This window comes from Prinia subflava, chromosome 10 (assembly GCF_021018805.1).
Source record: "Prinia subflava isolate CZ2003 ecotype Zambia chromosome 10, Cam_Psub_1.2, whole genome shotgun sequence".
Classification (NCBI taxonomy): Eukaryota; Metazoa; Chordata; class Aves; order Passeriformes; family Cisticolidae; genus Prinia; species Prinia subflava.
This window is the reverse complement of record NC_086256.1, coordinates 10,916,172-10,932,042: the sequence shown is the minus strand read 5'-3', so window position 1 is coordinate 10,932,042 and position 15,871 is coordinate 10,916,172. Positions and strand designations below refer to the sequence as shown.

Below are 15,871 nucleotides of genomic sequence, written 5' to 3'. Positions count from 1 at the left end.
TTCTTCCAGCTCACAAAGGGCTCCAGCGCTTTGAGGCCATGGAATTCAGCTCAGCAGAGAGAGGCTCTGATCCCAGCCTTGTTGGTCGAGACCTGGTGCCCCGGCAAAGGTTCCTCTTCATGGAGATCATTGACAAAAAGGTAGTAATGGCTGTGGCTGTTAACAGGGGACTGTAACTGAGCTGTTGCCATTATCCCTGTTCCAGCCTTGTCATCTCAAACTGGCTGCAGCTGCAGCAAGTACCACCAGCACACCTGGGGCAGCCTGTGCCACCATGCAGGCTCTCTCTGACCATGTCCTTAAGTCTTCCTCCCGTTCCTCTCTCTCCAGCTGACACTCTACACTTACAACTGGTCCCCGGACCTGGGGGCCAACTTGAACTGCTCCCTGACACGCCTGCTGCAGTGGCAGAATGCCCGGTCACACATCGTGCATTGCCTGATCAGCCAAAAGCTGGGACTCTTCCACCACCACTGCTTCATGGACACACCATGGCACGAGGACAGCAAGCAGGTAGGGCACCACGCCAGGCAGGGCAGTCCTTTCTTCTTCAGGAAGGGCCTTGGCAGTCTGAGGTAGCTTGCAAGCACCTTTTGTGTGCTGATTGGCAGGGCATCCCCAGACATTCACGTGTCCAACTTGACCATTTCCAGCCAGACTGTTGCCCTGCTCTTGGAGACAGGTGGAAAGAGATGCCAGGTCCTTCTGCTGGCAGCACTTACTGGTGACTGAATTGCTTAGAGTGGAGGCTGAGGAATGGGCTTCCCACTTCACAGTAGAGCCATGGTGGGCCCAGGCACTCTCTTCTTGGAACTGGTAGTGGAAAAGGCTAACACAGATCTCAGCAGATGGCCAGAACTGGATTTACGGTGTGGGTTCTTGCTCCAGGGCTGGCAGTGAGGAGGCTTTCATAGCTGTGTCTGTTTGCTTAGGAGCCCAATCCTTTCCTGAACTCCACGTTGGAGGTGGATGCGCTGATCCGGAGCCCATGCCCCCCACCCAGCAAGGAGCAAGGCCGGCTGAGCGGCTCTGCCCGCAGCCTCCCTTCCCTGCACTTCCATCCCGACGTGGTGCCCTTTGACGAAGCCCTGCGGGATGTTACCACCCTCAGGCGCATACCCCACGGGCCTGACTTGGGACCTTTCGACCCTGTGGCTCAGCATGGGGCCCAGTTCCTGGAAATCAAGAGCATGGAGAGGAAAGGTAAAGCAAGGGGGCTGATATCATGGGAACCTGCCTAATAATCTCACTTCTGGAAAAGGAGATCAGAGCAGAACAAGAGTTTTGTCAGGGGACAGCTCTCTGTGGGAATGGGTTATGGCCTGTTCAGGGTGGGAGTGAAGGAGAATAGCAATACTTGGGGCTGAGCCTTGATGCTCTTGTGATTGCTCTCTTTCCTTCAGAACTGGAGAAACAGATGAAGATTGAAAACCTCTTTGTCACCTGGCAGCAGAGATCAGCTCAGTCCAACATGCCTATCAGTGTGAGTGCAGCCTGGGCAGGTGGTGGGCTGGGCCTTCTTACAGCACACTGGAAGCACCAGCAAAAGGGAGCACTGCAGCTCTGAGCAGGGTGTATAGTGGGGATGGTGCTGGGCAGTGGAGCAATGGTCTCTCTCACCCTCAGTTTCTGGGGTTGCAGGGCTCTGGAAGCGCTGTAAAGCAGGGGATCCCCCAGTTATCTCTGTTTGAGCAGCACTGCAGTGTTGTGAACCACTTGTTGCCAGGCTGGGTGAGGGGTGTGTGCTGTAACCATGCTCCTGTGGTGTCGTGCAGCTGGCAGACCTGGAGACTCTGAAGCAGTCCTCCCGCCTGGTTCACTACTGTGCCACCCCCTTGCTCTTTGACCCGGCCTTCCGGCAGCAAATCCAGACTGACCAGCTGGGCAAGGTGGAGGGGAAGGTGAGTGCCAGCAAGCACCAGTGGGGTCGGGCTTTGTGCACAGGGACAAAGGAGTGGTATTTCCAAAGACAGGGCTCCTCTGGCCTCCCTCCTGAAACACAGGATGAATTTGAATGCTGTGAGATGGAGAATGAGAAAATCCTTGGGTCCTCGAAGCTTTTCTCCTGCAGCCACACTATCCCTGGAGAAGACTGATTTCCCTTTCTACCCAGAGAAATCAGGGCTGAGTCTGGAGGAGTCATCAAGGGCACTGTCTGGTACTGATCTATTAAGGAAGCAAAACTTCCTTATGCATTCAGCAGCCAGACCTGGTAAACCTTTCCTAGACCCAACAAATAGCTGAAACAATTGAAAGCAAACCAGCTGAACCCTGAGCAGGTTGCAACCTGACAGACTAAGTAGTGCAGATCCCATACTGGCTGTTCACAGTCTGTATGTGTGTCAGAAGGGAAGAACAGGCTGCTGTAGTTTATCAGAATGTCAGAAGGACTTTGACAGAGTCTTTAAGAAGAGGTTGCTACAGAAATTGAACACTCACAAGTGAAAGGAAAAGTCATCAGAGAATGAAAACTTCACTTTGTTTTTGGAACAGAGCAAAATGGAAATTGGTTATTGGATTTGAAGAGCTTTGCAGCAGAGGTTTCAAGGTGGTGTATTGGGTTCTGTATTTCCATATTGGGACGTATGAAATGCCAGGCTTTGCAGTGCTGGAGGGCTGTTCAGATTGGTCTGAACAGAAAAAGAATGCAAGGAACTCAAGAGGCACCTCAGTAGCCTGTGAAATGAGAGCTTTTGTGGGAGCTGGGACCTGGTTCCCAGTAAAACAGCACAATGTGGAGAGAAATTTGAACCCTCTTGTATTGAACTCACTGCAGAGCCTGTACGGAGTACACACTCAGTGGTTTCCTCAATTTGTAAGCAGTTGGGTACAGCAGACACTGGTTAGAGTACATCAGCAAGGGGTGTTAGTATAATGGGTAATATTCTGATCAATTTCTAAAATACTAGTGTATTAATGTCTTCATCTGGCCACTAAGTGTGAGACCAAACTTCTTGTGGCAAAGGCACTGAACTGGAGAGGCTTGGAGAAGGTCAGAGAGTAGCTGGAGAGATGCCAGGTAAAGAGACATCTCTTGTGCTTGGCAGAGCAGATAGGCAGAAAGCCAGATAGAAACATGTAACAGAGCCTCAGGCTTAAAGTAGAGAGATCAAAAAAAGAAACCTTAGTCTCTCTCAGCACGAAGAAAAGGAGTATTCAAGACATCAAAAGGAGAGTGGAAAATGCTTAGAATGAAATACTGTTCCTTTTCAGTGCTACTGAACTGCTAGGAAATCCTGAGAAGCCAGCAGGACTCATAAGGGGATTGGGCTCTTACCATGGCAATAGGAGCTGAAGCTTTGAGCTTTGCATGAACCACTTGTGAGCCACTAACACTTTGTGGAGGCTGTTCTGGGAGAGGCAGATGAGAGGCAGGTTCCTGCAGGTTATTGCAGCGCTGTTAGTGCATGGCAGGGTAGATCTTGGATCTTGTATTTGGCACATGCACTAGGACAGTGCTTGGATAACCACATGTTAGTGCTCTCTGGCAGAGAGAGGTCTACCTTTTGCTCAACCAGGGCACCTGGTGTCCTCTGCTGGGGCAGTCACAGCAGTTCTCCTTAGGAACTTCCTTTCTCTTGCAGAAGCGCCACCGCTCCAATGATTCCACAGCTTCGGGGAGGGACCGCAGCCACAGCTGTGACTCGGCAGAAGCACTGCCCTGCAAGGCCAAGGAGGAGCCGTGGCTGCAGGAGATGTGCAACGCCTTCCTGCAGCAGTACATCCAGTACCTGCAGAGCATGGGCTTCATCCTGGTGCAGGTGCGGCCACCCTCACCTACCGCTCGCAGGTCAGTGACGCGTTGGGAACCCTGGTGTTGGAGAAGAGCCAACACGCTGAGCTGGGCCCTGGTTTGACACAGTAGGTCTTGGCTCCCTGCTCAAGACTGTCTCTGCTCTCATTTCCAGTAGCACAAGCCGGACCCGAGCTCTGGCAGCAATGGGAGTGGAGGGTAGAGGGTCCTTTTCCTACACAAAGCCAAAACCAGAGGGAAGTCCAAAGGTGAGTGCATTTCTGTTACAAGGGTGGAACTGGGATGGAAATCAGGCTGTGGAGTGGGCCAGTTCTGGTTGGCTTTTGAAACTGTTTCAGGCAGAAAGGATGTGGAGGACAGGGAAAGCATCAAAGCCAGCCTGTCTAGACCAGCACCATCTTTGAGAGTTTGGATGTGATGAGATCTCTTTGCCCTCCTGCATGTCCTCCTACAGGCCTCAGAGCCCTTTCCTGGCATTGGGTGAAACCAGGGCAAATACCAAAAGACTGGTAACAACTTGGCGGGGCTCAGAAGAGGAACAGGATGACCTAGGGCAAGGATAGCTGCTTTGGGGTGAGATTTTGAAGGATTACCTGTCAGAGAATCTTCAGCATCTATGCTTAAGGGCAACTCTAGAGCAGAAGGATCTTTAGTTAGTGAGATTAATGTGGAAGTTAAAGAGGTCAGAGAAGATAAGCCTGGAATGGCTCTACTCAGAGCAGGCTGAGGTTCCTCATGGATAAAGAAGTAGCAGCTAGGGAGGAGCAAGTCAGTGCTCTACAATATTGTATCTAACCTGGAAAGGGATTGACCCTTTTCCTGTCTTATTCAATACAACATCTAGAGACCATCAAAGGAAAGTATTTGGAGCCAGTTTTGAAACTAAGGAGAGCGTTTCTTTGAGCAGCAGGTTTTGTGAACACATGAGTTTTGTGAACATAAGCTTACAAGACAGAATAAGTACCTGGAAGAGGAATCCATTGGAGTCCCCAGCCAAGTAGAAACTACCCATGGCTTGTGAAATCACCCAGGGATGATGTAGCATTTACCCAGCCTTTTCCAACACTTTATTGGCACCTGCCTTTGGCTGATGTTGGTGCAGGACTGTGGGTAAGAAAACACCTTGCAGATAAAATGAGAAGAGAGCAATCTGCTGAGCAAATTAAGAGGGAACAAATTAATTTGTTGGCAGCTAAACTCTGAATTGAGACAGGATGTCTCTGATAGCTGCTGTATCAGGCTGGCACAATGATCTGAGGACACCTCAGCAGGGAGTGAGGTTCCATGGACACTGTCATTCCTTGGCTCACAGTGTTCCACCCTCCTAGAGACACCCTGTCCTGAGCAAGCAGGAGGTGAAGGAATCAGTGTGCCTGGTGTATTCTCTCAAAGGCTGTTTATTAGGTTTGTTAGGATTCTTTTCACTGTCAGCTCTGCCATATCTCCTCTCCTCTCTCCAGTGAGATTGCTCAGTTAATGAGGCCCCTCTATAGATTTCCATCTCTGCCACAGAGCCTTGTGGCAGCTTCACACCCTTGTGTGCCAGAGAGCCTCTTCAGCTTTGTCCTTCTCTTCCCAGAGCACAAGCCCTGCTGTTGCCACCTACCATCTACAGAGAGCTCTTCCAGGTGGGATTGTGCTCATGGAGTTGGCCTTCCAGGTAAGAAAGAACAAAACACAAAGTATGATCTTGGGGGGATCTTCAGGAACAGTCTTCAGAGGTGACAAAGGGATTGATGAGGAGTGCAGCAGGGACATGTGATTCTTCATTTGTCCTGTCCTGCTTCTTCCATGGCCCTGCAAGACTGGGATCAGCTGGAGATGATTCTGCAGGGCTCAGAGCAGTAAGAGTTTCCTGGGGAAGGATAATGAAGAATTTTCCTTCATAGGATAATTATGGTGCTCTGTGCTTAGCCACATATTGGCTGGTCTGGCTTGGTTCAGACAAGAGGTGAGACAGAACGTGGGGTGAGAGTGTCTGGGCCCCAGATATGAAGCGTGGGGCTGTGCTCCTTCCCTGGAGAGGCCCAAGGCTGTGCTGTGCTCTGCTCACGTGCTCTCTCCTCCAGGGCTGTTATTTCTGTGTGAAGCAATACGCGCTGGAGTGCTCGCGCATCCCCATGGGCCAGTCCGTGAACTCTCAGGTAATGCCTTCGCAGGCACAGCTGGTGCTCCTCAGTGGGCATTTCAAGCATAGCAAGTTTTGGAGAGCTCTGCTCCCTCCTCACGGAAAAGCAGAGTCTCACAGAGCCTTCTGCAGCCACATGCCCTCCATGGTGCTGCTTGAGCAGAGCTGGATTGCAGTAAAAGGGGCTGGGAGGTTTGGCAAGAGGATGACTCTTGTCCTAGCTTGGGGAGCAAGACATGGCAGACTGGGGAGGAATAAGAGCAATTCTGGCTAAGATGCCTGCTCCAAGGAAAGTCAGTGCATGGCTCTCTGCTTCCCTTGGAACAAGAAGGAGGTGGAATGGGAACAGGGATCTGTGAACATGATTCCTGCCCTTTGCTAGAGGAGATTACTTTCTGCACCAGAAAGGTTCTTTATACCTCTGTGCCTTGCTCTAGAACACTCTGGGGCTGCCTGCTCCCTTCTCCTTTGTAGGGTCAGGGTATCTCCTGCCTGTTCTCAAGGGCACTGGGTGTCTGTGTAGAGGCTGGCCAGCCCCAGGCTGTCTGAGACAGGAGGCATGCGTGACCATTCTGTCCTTTCCAAGGCAGCTCTGTAGCAAGACTGCATCTCAGATATGCCAGCAGTGTCTCTCCAAAGCTTAGAGCCTTCCAGGAACTGTCTGCAGATATGCTGAGCCTTTTCTGGAAAGCTTGCACATGCACAGGGCCGTGTTATGAAGCTGCATCCTGCTCTGATGCTGGGGCAGCTGCACTGGCTGTGCCATGCCTTGTTAGCAGGGCTTTGCAGGAGGGTGTGAGGTGCCTGGCAAGACTCCTGCCTTGACTCCCTGTCCCTCCACAGCTCTCTATGCTCTTCACGGAGGAGTGTGACAAGGTGCGGGACCTCATGCACGTGCACTCCTTCAGCTACGACTTCCACTTGCGCATAGTCCACCAGTACCTGCTGGGCTCCCACATGGCTCTCCGCCAAGGCTACCATCTCACCAGCTTCCTGGAGGATTTCATTGCCCATCACCCTGACATCCCCAAGTTTGGCCGTAATCACGTCTTCCAAGGTATGCAGGTTAATATATGATCAGTCTGGGGTTGATCACCAGCACATGACTTGGCAGAAATACTTTACCAATAAACCTGACCTTTGGAGTAGTCAGGGAGATGACAGGGTGAGGGTGATGGGAGGGGTTCAACTCCAGGGAAAGTCCTTGATGCCCTGTAGTGGAAGGTTGGTTGCTGTGTCTCCTGAAATAGATGGGAGGACACTGCTCTGCCCAGGTAAGAGGCACAGAGTGTCTCCTGTGACAGCAATGTATTTTCCACTAGGCACGCTGGCCCTGCCCACCAACATGATCACTGCACACCAGCTGTACAACTACATTGCTGACCACGCCAACACCTACCACATGAAACCCCTGCGCATGGCCCGGCCGGCCACAGGCAGTGACAGCAAGAAGGGAACACCAGGCACAGAGCAGAACGAATATGCACTGGTCTCTATTTGGAACAGGTGAGAGCAACCTGCCAGTCCTGGGGACACTGCCACAAGGTGCCAGCAAAGCTGACTGTTCTATACAGTGCCCAACAGCAGTTCTGGCCAGTCCTTCTAAGATGGCCAACAGGGGTGGTGTGCATGTGTGCAGGTACATTTGACATTTCCCATGGCACTTCTGAGGAGTCCTGCTGTGCGGAATCCCCCATGTCCAACAGTTCTGTTGTGATCAGGAGCCCTGAAGAACAAAGTGAGGCTTCCTGCCTACTGATGTGCTTTTTTATCCCAGCTCGGGCTCCTACAAGGACTCTGAAGGTCTGCGTCATCATGATGACTTCGATGTGTCCCTCCTGGTTTGTCACAGTGCAGCACCATTTGAGGAGCAGAGTGAGGCAGAGCGACGCATGCTCCGGTGAGCACTGGGGGCCCGTGACAGCAAAGCTTCCTGGCTGGGGAGGAGGGCTCTGAGAGGGACTGGTTCCATCTGGAATAGTACAGGCAGTGTTGTTGGTGTCTGGGGAGCATCACTGTGAGAACCTGGGCAGAGAAGCACCCTTTTTGGCAGGGACAGAGGGGCCCGTGGTTCATTTGCTGTGCAGTGAGAGGGGAGCAGCCCTTCCCCAGGTCACAAGTGTCTCCTTGTGCCCAGGTTGCGTTTCTACGTCATCATGACAAGCCAGCGGGAGCTCTTTCCGCGGCTCACGGCCGACATGCGGCGCTTCAAGAAGCTGCCGCGCCTGCAGCGGGAAGCGCTGGAGCCTGTGGTGGGCCGGGCGGCCTGGGAGGCAGCAGAGCCAGAGCCGAGCCTGGGCCGGCAGCCGTCAGCAGAGCGGGAGCTGTGGCAGGACGTGGAGGACAGCAGCGAGTTCTATGCGGGGGGCACGCAGGTCAAACTGGGGCCGGGGCTCTTCTACACCTCTCCGCTCTTCCCCTTGCTGGCCTCCGAGGTGGCCTCAGCCCAGAAGCAGCTCAGCAGCATGGTGCAGCTGGCCAAGTGCCACTGCCGCAGGGACAACCTCTGGAAGCGCCTCTTCCTTCTGGAGCCTCTGGCTTCTGACAAGCTGAAGCTGGGCAAGCTCTCGCTGGTGGAGCTGGAGGAGCTGCTCGATGCCGTGCATGGGAAATCCATCGCAGATGTCGACCCCCAGCTGGTGAGCAGCAGGGATGGGGCCACAGTGCACAGCAGCTGCTGTTCTGTGCTGGGGATGGAGTGGGGTGCCAGGTCTGCACCATCAGGGGCCTGCAATGCACATCTCTCCCTGCCTGGTGGGAAGGTTGAGGCAGGAACACAGCTCCTAGCTGGCACGGGAAGGGGGAGATTGCATGGACCTGTATATAGAGAATGAATAGCCTTCCGTCAGCATCCTCAGTGGGCTGTGAGGGTTCATCTGATTTGGGGTCTGAAGGCTACTGCAGCATTATGGCTGCTGATGCCATGGCTGGAGGGAGGCTGAAGATGAGGCCTTTTCTATGCTTCAGGAATGCTTCCTCACCATGACAGTCTCCTGGTACCAGAGCCTCATCAAGGTGCTGTTGAGCCGCTTTCCCCAGAGCTGTCGGCACTTCCACAATGCTGAAACTGGCACCCAGTATCTGGTAAGACACAGCCCACTGCCCACCTGCAGCCTCTGTCCCTGTGTCCCTGTCCTGGGTTCTGCACTGGCTCCTTTCTAACGTGCTCTGTGGTTCTGCTGACAGGTTGTGCTCAACCAGAAGTTCACGGATTGCTTTGTTCTTGTGTTTCTCGATTCTCATTCAGGAAAAACGGTGAGTCCTTGGGAACAGAATAAAGCTATGTTGGCTCAGGCCAGGAATCTGTCTAGATTGATCCAGTGGTGGCCAAGGGCAGGTGTGCATGAGAACATGACCAGGTCAAGAAGCTTGTAATGCTTCTCCTAAATACTGTCCCAGCTTCTGAAAATCTGTAGCTTCGGCCCATCCTGAGATAGAAGTGGCCTTTGCATTTATTTAAAAGCCCTCCACAGCTTTATTTTCTTTAGTTAATTTCTGGCATCCATGATTTCCCTGCACTTGCAGCTCCATGAGGCATTGCAGTCTAGGTGAAGAACTTCCTTGGCTTATTTTTGAACCTCTTACTGTTCTTTCCATGTGATGCCCCTTTGTTCTTGTATTAGAAAACAGTGAGCACTAGATCCTCTTCCCCTTCACAGGATTGCTTTTGGATCATGTTCTCAGCTGTCTCTGTATCCAGGCTAAGCAGTCCTTCTGTATTCAGTCCAAAGTCAGATCACACTGGGTCTGCCTTGGAGGGGTCACCAGTGCTGTGGGCTGCTCCTGCCTGGGCAGAAAGGAAGGGGACCTGCACTGTCAGGGTCCCAGCAAACCTGCAAGGCCTTTGCCTTCACTGAACTTGAGAGCAAAAATACTTTGCTTTTAGCTGTGCTCCCAGGCAGGGTACAGGATGGGTCACAGGGAATGCAGCTCCATGTGAGAGCAGGGGATCTACAAAAGGCTTCAGTCCACAATAAGGCTTCTGCAGAGTAACTGATGCTGTATAAAATAAATCCCTCTCCATCTGAAAAGCAGATGGGGGAGACAGAAGAGGTGGTGCCTGCTGGAAGGCTGCTCATGCCTCCTGCCACCTGATGGTCATAGTGTCATCTTGTGGTCATTGGTATGATAGACCCAGACCCTCCATGCCCTCTCTCAGTGACTCTCATTTTGTAACAAAAATCCTTTGTTTTCATAACATTGTATTTTGTGCTTAGCATTCATCCCATATTCTTGTGGCTTCTCAAAACTCTCTCAGGTTTTGGTTTTTTTATCCCAATCCTCTTTTGTATTAGTGCCTCAAATTTTATCAGCATACTCCTCATCTTTGTACCAGAATTGTTAAAAGTATTAAGCAATGTGAGTCCCAAAGCCTGTCCTGAAGGAACTCTATCTGTAACCTCTCTCCATTTCCCCTTGCAGCACTGCCATGTTCTCACCTTATAATTTTTAAGTTAATTCCTATCTTTTCAGCTTACCTAAATTTCCCATGTGACACCACATGAAATCCTTCCTGAATCTCAGATAAGATGTACTGTGATTCCTTTGTCTAGAAATATTACCTTACCAAAGAGAATTTTAGCATTAGCACATCACTTTGGTAACACTGAGCTGCATTTCCCTCACAGTTCTGTCTCTTCCAGTCTGCTCCAAAGCCTTGCATGCTGCTGGAACTGGACTCACAAATCATTTCCTTTCCCCTCTTACATGATGGTGGTACATTTGCTGTTTTGTAGTTACACAGCTCTTCTCCTCAAGGCTTTACCAGTTTGTAAGTGACCCTGGCTACTGGATGTGCTGCAATTTCAACTCTGGAGAACATCCTGTCCCTGTGTCTTGCCTCCATGATGCTGATCTGAGTGCACTGAGTCACTCACATTTTTGTTCTGGTTCAGTTCCTGCAACCTCTGCCTGTTCCCTACTCCCCTCTGCCTTTGCCCTGCCTTTCAGTACAGTCACTAGTCAGAGTGGAGCAGGCAGCACTTATTTTTAGGATTGCAGTTATTACATTTAATCTCCTCCCCTTCCCCATTTGTTGCACTCCTACTCTTTCCCTTAGAAGAAATTTCCCTCTAATTTCCCTGGAAGCTCCTGTTACTGTGGAGGCAGTAGGATCCCCCCCTCTCCTGTGGCTGCTGCCAGGACTGGCGTAACTGCAGATGCATGAAAGCTGGGAGAGAGTGGGCAAGTCCTTGCACCAAATTTCCAGCAGAAAAACTGGGAGGAGGCTCAAACATGCTCTGTCACAGGAAGAGGCACTAGCTTAGCGCCACTGGCACTTTGGGACTTCTCCCAGTATTTGCCTAACACTGCCAAAAAAGTGTCCACACACCTGGGCTAGGGACTGCCCAGTGCTTGTCTGCATCCTGCCCCTGACCCTCTCCTCCCTCTTGGCAGAGCCTCACCGTGGTTTTCCGGGAGCCGTTCCCAGTGCAGCCCCAGAACAGCGAGAGTCCTCTGCCACAGCTTGTGTCCACCTACCACCACCTGGAGTCAGTTATCAACACTGCCTGCTTCAACCTGTGGACTGGCCTGCTCTAGCACTGGCACTCAAGTCCTGGAGCAACGCGCATCCCGACCTTGGCACTGCCGTGCTGTTGGTGACCGTGGGGAAGAAGAGGTCTGTGGGGAGACCTGTGCGTGGGCACTGCAGGCAGCGCTGCCAGTGGCACACGTGCCAACAGAGGAGCCTGGGGACGTGCAGCTCATCACTGGATCACTGGTATGGCCCTTGTGTGCTGTTTTCAGTGGGTTGGATACTGAATGGCCCTGAAGCAAACAGCAAGGGCAGGAACTTGGCTGCTGCAGCCTGGCTGGAGCAGAACAACTCTCAGGGACATGGCTTTGGCATCAGACGTGAGTTCTGCCTGCTGGGAAGGCACTGAGGAGCGTGCACAGCACCATCTTCTGCCCAGGGCAGCACTGCACAGCGCTCTGATTTAGGAGGAAAGACTTCTGACTGCAGGGCTGCCTAACTGGCAGTGAGGACAATTGCTTTGGCCTTTTGCTTTCCTTGGGAGAGCGTGAATGGGACAGGAAGGGTGAACTGGATCACAGGAAGGTTCTATGGAGGTGTACATTTGAGCCATTGGTCTATCTGTGAAATAAACTGAACCAGATCCCTGCTCAGTGACTGTAGCCTGTGGAAAGCTTCTTGTAGAGAATGCAGAGCAGCCCTGGCTATGAGGCTGGCTGGATTTGCTCTGGAATCTTAACACTTGCTCCAGAGCAGGAGCAGAGCAGGAGCAGCATGGCAGTCAGAGGATCCATGTGCAGGCAGCTCTCAGCCTGTTACCTTGGATCAGACAGCCTGGGAGGGGACTGCTTGCTTCACTTGCAAGGCACTTGCAGAGGCAGCACTGGGCACTGCAACAGCCAGGTGAGAGCTTCAGTACCTGGAAGTCCAGAGTGTTCTTTCCACAACTTCAGGCACCAGTTGGAATGCTCTCCTTACTGGGGAGACTGGAAACCTCTCTCTGGACACCCCTGCAGCCTGGAAGGGAAAGTTTTCACCTACAGTGGTGCTTGAGCCATCACTAAATCAAACATGCTGCAGGTGGTACTTGTGTAGATGAGGGTCCAACAGCTTGGGCTGGCCCAGTAGAGCCTGGGGAAGGGAAATGACAGAGATGCTCCTGACCTCATTCTAGGAAATCATCCCGCACACCACACTCCCCTAGTCCTAGAGAAGACACGTGCTCTTCTGTTCAGCCATTGCTTTGTCTTTTATTCTCACGATTTTCTAGTTTTACTCGGCTGCCTTGCTGTTCCCACCATGTTGCAGCCCTCGGCTTTCCCAGTAGGATCGCAGCCAGCCCAGACCTTCCAGGGTGTCTCCTGCAGTGACAGACAAGGTCTCCTGCTGCAGCTGGAGAAGCTGCAGCAGCTTCTGTTCAGGACACAGCCCTCATCCCCAGGTAGGGATGACACCCACTACCTGTGCTCCCCAGGACCTGCCTGATTTTGCTGCTCTGTGCCCCGTGGGGCTCAGACCTGCAGGCCTACTCACCCTTTGGAGAATACTCGCACCCCACATAGCCAGAGTAGCCAAGGGACTCCAGGAGCTCAAAGATGTAGGGGAAGTTCAACTCCCCGGGGCTATCGGGCTCGTGCCGCCCTGGAACCTGTGCAATCTGGATATGACCTGGGGAGGGAAGGGGAGAGGCCATGCCCAAGGCAGCCCTGCCTGCAGCCTTCCTTGGCCATGAGACAAGGTGACCCAAGAGCAGCCCCACAGCCCCAGCCAGCTACAGCAGAGCCTGCAGGAGGAGAGCTCCCTCCCAAAGCCACTCCTGCCCAGTGGCTGCAGTGGCGTTGGTCTGGGTGCGGGGTGTTACCGATGAGTGGGAAGTACGTCTTCAGGTTGTGTGATAAATTGCCATCCATGATCTGGCAGTGAAAAAGGTCCTGGGAGCAAGAGAGGAAAATGGAGGGTGCAGCTGTTCAGCTGTGAGCAGTTAAGGACAGCTGTGCTATGGTCCGTGTCCAGTGTCCTCAGGAGGGGATAACAAGCCCATGGCCACCCGAACTCCTTTGTGGACCTGTTCAAGTTTTCCCTCATGCAGATCTTCAATGCTGACTTACCAGCTGCAGCTTCAGGTTGGGCCGTCCCACTTTTTCCAGGATGGCAGCAGCTAAGGGGGCAAGAAATGAGAAACCATTGCCCCCAGGGTGGAAGCTTTACAGAGAAGCCCCAGGACCCCCTTTATCAACTGTGCTCCCTCCTGCTGAGGCAACTCCCTGCCTTTCAGCCTTTGGAGATCCTTCTCCTCCTCTGAAGGAGACTCTTGGTCTCTGGCTTACCGTGGTGTGGGCTGTTCAGATAGTAACGAGGATCAGTGATGCGGCTGTTAATAGGCTCCAACAGTCCAATCATGTCTTCCTGTAACACAGGAATGTCCCCCTGCAGAGCCTCCTGTCATCCCTGCAGCAGGAAGCACAACTGCCCCATGCCAGGCTGCTGGGTAGTTCCCATCTTGGGTAACCCAAGAGCTGCACACACAAAGCAGGACCCATTGCCCACTTACCTGGGATAGGAGGTCAGCAGTGTATCTGAGATTCTCAATGAAGGTGGTTTCCATCTCACCTGCTACTGCAGCCAGCTCTGTGCCCAGGGGAACCCGCCCAGCCATCACATGAATCCTACAGGCACAGAGACAGAATCACAGGCAGCAAATGCAACCAGCTGCCCTGATCTAATACACCTTCCCCTGCTGACAGAAACTGGGGCCAGGCTGGGGGAGCAGACACAGAAGCGGGTAAGAAGAGCCTTCTCTCCTGCAGGAGGCGCAACAGCCAGTGAGCTGCCATCCAGGACACAAATATGCACCATCCCACCTCAATACACAGAGGGATGACTTGGAACCTTTTGCCTGACAAATCACAGGCCTTGCTTCTTCCCTCTTTTGTTAACTGCCTTCAGCTCTTCCACCCCAGCGCTGGAGCTTTCTTGGGCTCTTCCTCCTTGGGGAGCCCCAAACCAGCATTTTAGGCAACTGGCGTGCTGCTTCTGCCAGGGCCCTGCCCCATGGATGGTGTCACTGCTTGCTGGCTGTGAGCAGGGAGGGGACAGTGCCCAGGGCTGGACTGCCCTGCCATGAAGAGCTCAAGCACCAGGCCTTCTTCAGCCATCACTGGGGGAAAGGGAACAGTAGAAACACAAACCTTTTCAGTGTGCCTGTACCAGTGTGCAAATGACACTGAGCAGCCTCTGGCCTGCCTAGCCCATGCCCTCCACAGGGCTCTGGACTGAGTTGCAACAGGAAAAAATAGTGCAAACTACGTGGAAGAAAAGGGCCCTGTTGGTTTTCTGAAGGGAGCCGTGCCAGGCTAATTGCATCTTTTATGGTGCCTCTGCTGTGCCGGAGTCAGCGCGGCCTCAATAAAGCAGCTGTTGTGGTGTCCTGGTGGAAACCATTGGTGCATTTGGGGAGGAAACAGAGAGGATTATCGTGGGGGAATATTGTGTGGAGGTGGGAACAAGAGCCTCTACTGCGGAGGGCAGGGTCAGGCTCGTGCCTGGCGGCTGTGGGTCCGCTCCCAGCGAGCACGCTGAGGCCGCGGCCGGAGCGGGGTCTGTCCCGAGCTGGCTCTGTCCCGACACCGCCGAGCAGGAGCTGCTGCCCGGGAGAGGCTCCGTGACCCAGCGGAGAGAGGCACTGCTGGGAAAAGGGCAGGCTCCGCTCGGGCGCAGCGCTGGAGCAGGAGGGCAGCAGAGGAAGCTCCCGGAGCGGGGGTCGCGCCTCGCACCTACCTGGGGCAGCCCACAGCCCTGGCGTAGTGCACGGCCGCCTCCAGGCCCCGCCGGAAGGCTGCCTGCCGCCCGGGCACGGCCGCCAGCCCCATCTCGCCCGCCTCCTGGTCCCCTGGGAGAGAGCGGCAGGGTCGGCAGAGGGCCCTCGCTACCCCGCCTACATGGGGAGCAGCGGAACGCGGCCGTACCGGGGGGGGTGTTGAGGAGCGCGATCCGCACCCGCGCCCGTTCCGCCGCGGCCCGCAGCTCCTGAGCCGGGCAGTCCGCCGGCCAGGCCGACTCCACCGCTCCGAACCCGGCCGCCGCCGCCGCTTCCAGCCGCGCCGGCAGCGCCGGGAGCTCGGGGAAGAGCCAGGAGAGGTTGGCAGAGAAGCGCAGCGCCATGGCGGGCGGGGCGGGCCTGGGCGGAGCTCCCGCGGCCGCTCCGGGCACCGCGTCCCGCCTGAGCAGCCCCGGCCCGCCCGCGGAGCTCAGCGAGCCGCAGGCGGCGGGGGCGGCGCTGGGCTCAGGGCTCCGGGACGTGCCCGCGGCCGTGGGTGAGCGGCCCCAGGGGCTGCCCGTGACACGCGTGGGGCTCCCGGCTGCGCCGGAGGCTCTGCGGGACAGGGCCGTGGCGGGGGCGCCTGGCACGGCGCGGCTGCAGTCCGCCCTGGGAAAAGGGCTCTCGCCAGGTGTCGGCCTGACACACGCAAAGCGCCCTCGTAATTGGTTTCCTGGGGAGCATGTCTCTGACTGC

The 15,871-nt window shown here is 54.1% G+C and overlaps 2 protein-coding genes across 6 annotated transcripts in view; one reads left to right on the top strand and one right to left on the bottom strand.

Annotated features, from left to right (window-relative positions):
- SZT2 (SZT2 subunit of KICSTOR complex) overlaps window positions 1-12,011 on the top strand; it is a 53,856-nt gene extending 41,845 nt beyond the window's left edge. For 3 of the 5 annotated variants that reach the window (XM_063407283.1, XM_063407282.1, XM_063407280.1), the window contains exons 57-72: window positions 10-140; window positions 331-513; window positions 933-1,203; window positions 1,404-1,483; window positions 1,776-1,901; window positions 3,585-3,790; window positions 3,909-4,002; window positions 5,334-5,414; window positions 5,824-5,898; window positions 6,726-6,939; window positions 7,205-7,388; window positions 7,660-7,782; window positions 8,020-8,521; window positions 8,850-8,966; window positions 9,069-9,137; window positions 11,280-12,011. In XM_063407283.1, coding sequence (XP_063263353.1) covers window positions 10-140; window positions 331-513; window positions 933-1,203; window positions 1,404-1,483; window positions 1,776-1,901; window positions 3,585-3,790; window positions 3,909-4,002; window positions 5,334-5,414; window positions 5,824-5,898; window positions 6,726-6,939; window positions 7,205-7,388; window positions 7,660-7,782; window positions 8,020-8,521; window positions 8,850-8,966; window positions 9,069-9,137; window positions 11,280-11,423 — 2,600 coding nt within the window. In that variant the 3' untranslated portion in view covers window positions 11,424-12,011. The remainder of the gene's footprint in view (window positions 1-9; window positions 141-330; window positions 514-932; window positions 1,204-1,403; window positions 1,484-1,775; window positions 1,902-3,584; window positions 3,791-3,908; window positions 4,003-5,333; window positions 5,415-5,823; window positions 5,899-6,725; window positions 6,940-7,204; window positions 7,389-7,659; window positions 7,783-8,019; window positions 8,522-8,849; window positions 8,967-9,068; window positions 9,138-11,279) is intronic. The other 2 variants (XM_063407284.1, XM_063407281.1) reach the window with 1 other exon arrangement.
- Window positions 12,012-12,563: 552 nt separating this feature from the next.
- On the bottom strand, window positions 12,564-15,575 carry HYI (hydroxypyruvate isomerase (putative)). The gene is made up of 8 exons (XM_063407285.1): window positions 15,324-15,575; window positions 15,136-15,247; window positions 13,910-14,024; window positions 13,686-13,764; window positions 13,467-13,516; window positions 13,220-13,289; window positions 12,892-13,026; window positions 12,564-12,719 (listed from the first exon to the last, which is right to left on the bottom strand). The coding sequence occupies exons 1-8, from the start codon at window positions 15,517-15,519 to the stop codon at window positions 12,631-12,633; spliced, it is 846 nt and encodes a 281-aa protein (XP_063263355.1). The 5' UTR covers window positions 15,520-15,575; the 3' UTR covers window positions 12,564-12,630.
- Between the last annotated feature and the right edge of the window lie 296 nt (window positions 15,576-15,871).

Bases quoted from the DNA above. Each gene is read 5' to 3' on its own strand.
- HYI (XM_063407285.1), bottom strand. From the start codon at position 15,519: ATGGCGCTGCGCTTCTCTGCCAACCTCTCCTGGCTCTTCCCCGAGCTC. The intron at 15,248-15,323 runs GTACGGCCGCGT...GCTCTCTCCCAG, and splicing joins GCTCCTCAACACCCCCCCCG to GGGACCAGGAGGCGGGCGAG. The intron at 13,765-13,909 runs GTAAGTGGGCAA...CCTGTGTTACAG, and splicing joins CTGCTGACCTCCTATCCCAG to GAAGACATGATTGGACTGTT.